General features: G+C 35.1%; 2 protein-coding genes across 2 annotated transcripts; one reads left to right on the top strand and one right to left on the bottom strand.

Annotated features, from left to right (window-relative positions):
- The first annotated feature begins 1,306 nt into the window (after positions 1-1,306).
- Positions 1,307-5,342, top strand: LOC148196023 (glucose-1-phosphate adenylyltransferase large subunit 1-like). Its single transcript, XM_088094964.1, has 14 exons — positions 1,307-1,989; positions 2,107-2,232; positions 2,327-2,500; positions 2,893-2,985; positions 3,070-3,153; positions 3,234-3,289; positions 3,440-3,533; positions 3,642-3,827; positions 3,941-4,021; positions 4,240-4,326; positions 4,427-4,531; positions 4,704-4,810; positions 4,950-5,010; positions 5,102-5,342. The coding sequence occupies exons 1-14, from the start codon at positions 1,759-1,761 to the stop codon at positions 5,201-5,203; spliced, it is 1,587 nt and encodes a 528-aa protein (XP_087951090.1). The 5' UTR covers positions 1,307-1,758; the 3' UTR covers positions 5,204-5,342.
- Positions 5,231-8,384, bottom strand: LOC148196022 (mannan endo-1,4-beta-mannosidase 7-like). Its single transcript, XM_088094965.1, has 5 exons — positions 7,836-8,384; positions 7,421-7,615; positions 6,701-6,823; positions 6,159-6,352; positions 5,231-6,047 (listed from the first exon to the last, which is right to left on the bottom strand). Exons 1-5 carry the CDS (start codon positions 8,160-8,162, stop codon positions 5,600-5,602), a joined length of 1,287 nt encoding a protein of 428 aa, XP_087951091.1. The 5' UTR covers positions 8,163-8,384; the 3' UTR covers positions 5,231-5,599.
- Between the last annotated feature and the right edge of the window lie 544 nt (positions 8,385-8,928).

Genomic DNA, 8,928 nt, shown 5'->3' with positions numbered 1-8,928 from the left:
CATTTATTTAAATTTATATATAATTAATAATCTATTTGACAGTTCAATTAGACTGATAAATTTGTATTCAGACTGATAAATAAGGACTCCCTAGTTGATCATAAACTGATCAATAGGTATAATTATAAATATATGAGTATATATTTTTTGTATAAGTTTTTTTATACTCAGATTTCGTCAGGAATGGTCAATGTATAATAATAAATTATATTTTTTATTGTTTAAACTATTTAATTATTGTTATTTCCCCGAGAGTCTTTGAATAGTGAGGTGCGTGGTCATCGCAATCAAACTCGGAGGAAAGTGTATTAATTTATTACTATAAATAAGATATCATCATCACCTCCTTAAAGATCTCCACGTTAAGCATTTATTTATTTATTTATATTTACAATAATAAAAATTAACACCAATTCATTTCGAACTTCTTCCTCATTCAATGCATGATAAGCTTAGCTTTATCCAGGGAAATCTATTTTTAATTCACAATAAAAACATTTTTATCCGTAACTAGCTTCATCCCCATGGACGAATAATTAATAATTTTTAAACATACATATGAATAAATTGAGTTCCAGAAAAGTATCAAAGTTAAATTTAATATGTAAGTATGCAACAATAAGTTTTGAAGGAGATTCTTCAAAAGAAAAAGAAGAAAATAATATTGTTTTTACTTCAATAAGATCATGGGAATAATCATATCATACTTCACATTTATTTATCTGTTGCTTAATACAGCTATATTATTCCATCGTTAAAAAATACAGCAATATTCTCCCGTTACGAGAAGAATGTTTCATGAACATTCAAGTGAAACAACTCTTAATTTTGAAATATATAATGCGAATACAAACAAATAAAAATAAAATGAAAACAGTGATAATCACAATTCGTTTGACGAGTCATTTTATTACAAATAATTAAGAATACAACAATGAAAAACTGGCTTACAGTTATTTTTTAATGCTATTATTTCATAAAATGTGACTTTAATTCTTATAAAATTTTAATCATGGTTTCATTTAGATTTTTATAAAGTTAAATAATTTTGGTTAAATCTCGAAGTATAACCGTCAAAAGCCATTATCATATTAATCCGAATCAGGTTATTCAAAATACTGGAGAATAGAAAGGCAAGACAAAGAAACATCATTAAAAGAACTAAGAAACATGACTTAATTTAATACCTAAATCAATCAGGATTTACGTTTTCGATTTTGATGCAAGTTAAAGAAAGTTTAGAAAAGAAACACGTAACAATGGTGGGAACTAGGAAGTGTCAATGTTAGGGAGCAAGTCAGAAAAACTAGTAAGGCACTGCTGACTCATTGACAGAAAGACTTCGCAGGTTTCTCGTGAGCCTCACATTGGAATCTGCCCCTTACTTGCCGATTAAAGTCACTGTGTTCAACTTCATCGCTTTCTTCTCCCTCTGTCAACCCTCTCCATTGCCACATTTCTCTCTAAGTTCTATTTTCTGCTCTCCCAGGCCCCACCTTCGTTTTCCTTCAACCAACTCTCAATTAGAAAAGTGGGTTCTCTAAAAAATCTGATTTTTTTGGGGCCCTTTTTCACTTGAATCTCCCCAGTTTTGATTCTTCAACTTATGGTGCAAATTGTCTGAAAAGTTAGGCGCTTTATGAAAGTGATTTAGCTCCTCTCTTCCTTCCCTCTTACAAACTCTGTACTCCAATTTTCATTGAGCAGAAAAGTACTACCAATCACCAAATCCCGAAAGGTTCCTTTTTCCGTCGTTCAATGGAGTCAACTCGTGCAACCTTTGGTGGCATTCTAGCTAAAGTCAGTGAGGGAACTGGAAGAAGCAGGAGAAGTGGGTTCTGGGGTGAGAGTACAAGGGGAAGTGGGAACACAAGGTTTTTAAGTGTTCAATCATGCAAAACTTCACAAACCAGTAAGAATCTTAGAAGCTCCAAGCCTCCTGGAGTTGCACGTGCTGTTCTCACATCAGACATCAACGAAGATTCGGTGGTAAATCAACAAATGCACACACATCATATATTGAAAGGAAATTTTTATTCAGTTTGGCGTGTCTGATTGTTTAATAAGCATTCAGTTTCAATTCTTAACCGCAGTGCTTCCTTTTAGGCATATCAGAGGGTGCCCACTTTTGAGACCCCCGAAGTGAACCCAAAAAGTGTGGCTTCTATAATTTTGGGTGGAGGTGCAGGAACTCGTCTCTTTCCTCTTACTGGCAGAAGAGCCAAGCCAGCGGTATTATGTGATTTTGAGTTGGAATTTTGTTGGTAACGGTTGCTATGATTGCAAATCTTTATGCAAAGTTTCTGTTTTTGAATGAGATTCTCAGGTTCCAATTGGTGGGTGTTATAGACTCATAGATATCCCCATGAGCAATTGCATCAACAGTGGCATCAGAAAAATATTCATTTTGACGCAGTTTAACTCTTTTTCTCTCAACCGTCACCTGTCGCGGACATACAGCTTTGGAAATGGCATGAATTTTGGAGACGGTTTTGTGGAGGTGGGTTACTGTTATGTTTGAAAGGAAGTTTTGATTTCTATTTTCGAAAACTGTTTTTAGTTTTTAAAATGCAACTTGCTCAGATAGTCAGTGAATGGTAATGCCAGACATACACCGGAGTGTGTAATTGAGGGAGAGGTTGAACTAGACGAGAAAATCTGGCAGCTGTGTCTGTTTTTTGGTTCTTTAAACACTTGTTTTTTACAATAATTTTCAGAACTTACTGGATGTTGCATGATAAACTGATTGCTGGGTGGTATGAAATTGTTTGAGAAAATGGTTTTTAAAACCAGCAAGTGGTAAGACAACCAAACAACATTCGTTATTTCTTCTGGAAAGTGCATTTTGCTACAAGTTTTATCAAGAATTGATTTGTAATTATATGTGAACAGGTCTTGGCCGCTACTCAGACGCCTGGAGAGGCAGGGAAGAAATGGTTCCAGGGAACAGCCGATGCTGTTAGGCAATTTATTTGGGTTTTTGAGGTAAAAACATACGATGTTGTGTGCTTGCTAAAAATACTAGTTTGATATATGTAGTAGTGAATGTGGGTCTGTACGATCTTGCAGGATGCCAAGAACAAGAATGTGGAGCATATATTGATACTTTCTGGGGATCATCTTTACCGGATGGACTATATGGACTTTGTACAGGTATAAATGGTATAAATTTTCATCTAACATTTCTAGTTTTCTGAAACTAATGTTGATTTCGATGGGGTCTATGATTGCAGAGACACGTTGACACGAATGCTGATATCACAGTTTCATGTGTTCCCATGGATGACAGGTATCTCTACGTGAAAATCTGCATGATTTGATTTCTTACAATAAAGGAACTCCACCTTATTCACAAGAGCTAAACATTCACTGAAAATGATATCTTTTTTGTTTTATCTTGAATTGAGTTTGGAGTTGATCAGCGTTAATTTTCTTGTAGCCGGGCATCAGACTATGGACTGATGAAAATTGATAAAACCGGACGAATTGTACAGTTTGCAGAAAAACCTAAGGGATCGGATCTAAAGGCAATGGTATGCTGATAGTATCTTGATTCTAAAGTCTAAAATACATACTTTTACTTGAATAATTGAGATTTTGATCTAGTTATTATCTAGCTGATAAATTTTCAATTACTGCAGCGTGTTGACACCACTCTTCTAGGGTTATCGCCACAAGAAGCAGAAAAATATCCTTATATTGCATCCATGGGTGTCTACGTGTTTAGAACTGAAACTCTGCTGCAACTATTAAGATGGAAATGTTCTTCATTCAATGACTTTGGATCTGAAATTATCCCATCTGCAGTGAGCGAGCACAATGTCCAGGTGAGAGGGAATTTCTCGTTGTTGTTCTTTTTTAAAATCTTTGAATGCCAACAAAGTAATCTCTTTTGGTCTACCAGTAACCTGCCAATTTTTTCTTTCCCTTTGCATCTCAGGCATATTTGTTCAATGACTACTGGGAAGATATTGGAACTATAAAGTCCTTCTTTGATGCAAACCTCGCCCTAACAGAACAGGTTACTTCAAATAGCCCATAATTTTTTAATGGCTATACACTTTGGGTAACTTTTCACGATTTAGAAGCATTGATTGTTTATTCTTTTGAATGTTGCTGATAATAGAAGACTTGAATATATAGTGTTGATAAAATGTTATTTTTACTATTGAACAAGTTTTCATTAAAAAGGGAAAGTGTAGTAATCCAATAATTAGTTATTTATGGTATTACTTGCAGCCTCCTAAATTTGAGTTTTATGATCCAAAGACACCTTTCTTCACTTCCCCAAGATTCCTCCCACCCACTAAAGTAGAAAAATGCAAGGTATGTCAGTCAATTATTACTAAGTTGCTTTGTGAGATTGGACTCTGCTGAACATGATGACACTGTTGATTTGATGTTTGCATATGGGTTGGTTTCATAGATTGTGGATGCAATTGTTTCTCACGGTTGCTTCTTGAGGGACTGTAGCGTTCGGCACTCTATTGTGGGAGTACGCTCACGTTTAGAATCTGGTGTGGAGCTTCAGGTAAACAATAATCTGCATTACCAAAATCTGTACTGCATTTCCACTCCAAATCGTAGGAATCAATTTTTAACATCCCTAACACAACTCCACCTCCTTGATTGACAACTTTTTATCTTCTGTTTTGGATCATCAGTGATAAATGCTTTATACCTTCTTGGATTTTGTTATCCAGGATACCATGATGATGGGTGCTGATTACTATCAGACCGAGTCAGAAATTGCATCTTTGCTGGCAGAAGGAAAGGTTCCAATTGGTGTTGGGGAAAATACAAAAATCAGGTGTGGTTGATTGAGTCTCGTGAAGAATTTCCTCTTATCTGTATTCTAACAACATTTAAACCATACTTACCAATTTACATGCCATAATGTAAAAAATTATTGGAACCATCCATTCCTGATACCCCGATTTTTTTTAAAGGAATTGCATAATCGACAAGAATGCCAAGATAGGAAAGAATGTTATCATCGCAAATGCAGATGTGAGTAGTGTTTCAACACGTTGCTTTCAGAAACTTCTGCAATAGACTTATATACTCTTATCTAGACTGATTTAAATCATTGATTTCTCAGGGTGTCCAAGAAGCTGATAGGGCCAAGGAAGGATTCTACATCAGATCTGGCATCACGATTACACTGAAAAATGCAACCATTAAAGATGGAACAGTTATATGAAGCATCCAACAGGCCTCTTTGTAATCATAGTATAGAAATAAATACATTCACTTGCGGACGTAGTCCTTGATGAAACGCATGCTTGTACATTACTAAGTTTCTTTCCATATATCTCAATAAATGATAGTCATGCCCATAACACTTGTAGGACACATCTAATACTTTAACGAAAATTACTACCCACTCCGCCCTCTACAATTATTAGGACACTCCATTCTGAGGATCAATCCTCACACAATTAAGTTACAAAGTTGCTAACTTTCTCTCTCTCTATATATATATATCTATATATATATATATATATATATATATATATATATATATATATATATATATATATATATATATATATATATATATATATATATATATATATTGGTAGTTAAGACATATAACTCAGTTTCCAACGTTAGCACCGACACGCCATTGTGAGCCTCTGATTTCCTTAGCTCTATTCCATTTCTCGATGTTTCTGAGTCTGGCGTACATCTTGCGAATGTGGTTTAGTTTTTGAGACTGTTGAGCGATCAAAGTAGCCGTTGAGGGGCTTTCATCTAAGACCACCTCGTAACCATCTCGAAAGGAATCCATTCCTTGAGCTAGAAGCTGCCAGAACAAGCCACCAACAGCAGCACCACCACTACTTGCGGATGAGTATATTGCTGAATAAACCGTGTTGAATAACCGATCCCTTGGTGATGAGTTGCCACCGAAGCTTTTTGTGGAAATACCGAACTCCGCAAAGAGAACTGGCTTGTGAAGAGTGTTCTGCGCATCTTGGATGTGCTCATCCACCCACCGCTCTAAGAATGATATTTGTTCTTCATAACCTGAACTCGATAGCCTGCAAAGTAAACACGACCCATTCAGCTTTAACGACAAAATGGAAATCTTGTACACAACTGATCTGAATTTTTCATATAGCAATTTTGTTGATTGAAATAAAAAGTCTAACCATTGGTCTGGGTAGGAGTGAACTGTTGCGAAATCGATGCCGGGGATTTGGTTGTTTGCAATGAAATCAGTTCCAACATTGAAGTTTGGATTGGACTGAAGCTTTGACTGGCCGTAGAAACCCTCCAAACCTGCTTCCAGCAAGTGGTTTCCATCTATGGATTTCAGGTGAGATGCCATCTCAGAAATCCAAGCCTGTCAGAATGATTAATTCTTAAAAATTAAAATTACGTAAAAGATGATAGAACATGTATTACATTTTTCCTAGTAAATTATATGTATATTTACAATTTTCCAAGCAATACATTACACATGTACACAGATTATCTATAATTGCAGATTGTTTGTACATTGACAACGACTAAACTACGAAAAATACGAAGTGAAAGTACTATAGTTATCAAAAAATCAAAAAATAATTAACAATATTAACATGCAATCCATGTTCAAGAACTTCACTAGATGAAATTATGCATTTATAGAGTTTTAAAAATGAATTGAGCAATTAATAAATTGATTTGGGAAACGGAATTATGCATTTACCTGAACTGTTTTTCCTGATTGATCAGAAGGGCACCTAATCTCATTCATAAGTTCCCAAGCCATTATAGTTGGATCGTCTTTGTATGCAATTCCAGTGATGCTGTTACGTCTTGTAAGAACAGCCTATAAAACACTCACATAAAACAAACTCCAATGTTACATCTCTTTTTTTCACCAGTAGTACCAATTCTTCTGTATACAAGCCATTCATTCCACACGTTGAGTGCAATTTTAGGAATAAATAATATTAAAAATAAAATTTAATGCTTTTATTTATAAACATTTTTTAAAATGATAATCTAAGGCAATAATGAAAGACTTTTTAGGTAAAGGTGTAACTTGCGAACATGAATTCTCGGTAAGATTTTATAAATACATCAAATATTTACAACAAAATCAATTGTGTTGGACTCTGTTGTAGAATCTTTAGGACAACAATACGTCGTTTAACTACAATAATTTGTCTTTAACTCTTTTTTCATTCTTCTTTGCTTATCTTTTTTTTTTATCAAGGAAAAAAAACATGATTGCTAAAACTTTAAAGAAAACACAACAAACCACATATTTCACAATCTTTGTTTTTTTTCCCTGTGTAGATGACAAATTATTCTCAGAGTCATTACTTTCTATCTCGATCGCACAGCACCCATCCTATTTTGTTGAAGCTTGTTTCATCAACAAGGATAACATTAACGAAAACAAAATAAAAAGATCATTTACCTTGATATGGTTTTTGTAGAATCCCTTGGCCACAGGATTTGTGAAGAAGTCATCTTCAGAATTTATGGACTGTCCCTGACTCCTTGCCCATTCTACGTACTGTTTCTTGCCACCCATGTTCTCATAGTTATTCACCAAACTCAGAACCAGCTTGATCCCGTATTTTCTTGCTTCCGCTATTGCGAAATCCAATCCCTTTTATTCTCAATCCAAGAAAACAGAGTTAACAGAGGGAAAATATCATCATCTGTTGGAAGTTCAAAATAAGTAGTACGGATTTCACTTTAAAAGCTGATTTTATAAAATTAAATTAGACTTAAATTACAACATGGCGTGAGTTAGATAGATGAAGTCTTGTAATCACTAAATTTGGTTAATATTCCGTTGTTGTGAAATTGAAAAGTGAGAAACTAACCTGGAAAACTTGTTCGTCGTAGGATCCAGGAGAGTATTGTAAGGGCTTGTAGCCGCCATCACTGAAAGCCCAAGTTCTGGCTATGTTGAGTCCATGATTTGAAGCCTGTTGAAAGGCTGAAGAGACTTTGTTTCTCTGAGAAGGATCAGAGGCAATGTACATAAGCCAATAGGCATTGAAGCCATTAGCATAGAAGGGGCTTCCGTTCAGTGTAAGTTGCACTCCTCTTGTTTTCACAAACCCACCACCATCATCTGCTTCTACACGGAGCACTTTACTCACATACAGAACAAAGAAAACCAAAAGCAACCCACGAAGCACCGCCATTCTCTCAACTTCACTCACTCTCGCTTTTCCCTGCCTTCTCGATGTGGGCTTTTAAATGCCTAGATTCTGTCCTTCTTTGTGGGGTAAGTTAGGAAACTTATTAAAAATAAAAATAATTAGCGTGATTTGTTACTCTTAAAAAGTGTGGAACACTGGATGGGGATTGAAATATTGAAATGCCATTAAAGCACACTGAGATGGTGGTAACGTGGTGGTTGAACTCGAACAAGATGAGACTCAAGAGAGTGGGCCTAGTGAAGAGTGGAAGTCGAAGGAGAAGCACCACAAACCTCACGTGTCACGGTCACTGTGGGTCCGTAATCACGGCCGTTGAAAAAAGACAAAACGTGTGGTTAAAATTACTTGCCCCGTGACTTGTGAAAACGTTATTTTTTTTATTTAGTTATTAAATAACTCATAGTTAAATCAATTGGGTAATACATTTTTAATTTTACAACAAAGGTTATGTTAATTATAATTTAATACCAACTTGTTATTAAATTTTCTATATAATTCTCTAGTTTAATACTAGTAGTAGTTATTTTGGTGATGTTGGGTTTCCAAAAAAGTAGAAAAACGACAGGCGCAATTTACGGCGTAAACTTGGTTGTCTTCTCCTTGCATTAGCTTTCGTTTTCGCACCGAAAGAAAAAAAACCCGTTTTATGACATTGTCATGTTCGGTAGACCTTAAATTTAATGATGCTAAATTACTTTTTCTTGTTTTAAAACAAATTCGTACGGAAATTGATATCTTTAATAAAAAG

This window comes from Vigna umbellata, chromosome 7, assembly GCF_029865625.1.
Source record: "Vigna umbellata cultivar VRB3 chromosome 7, Vumbellata_1.0, whole genome shotgun sequence".
NCBI classification, from domain to species: Eukaryota; Viridiplantae; Streptophyta; class Magnoliopsida; order Fabales; family Fabaceae; genus Vigna; species Vigna umbellata.
Note: the sequence above shows the minus strand (reverse complement) of the source record. Positions and strands in the feature narration are given on the sequence as shown.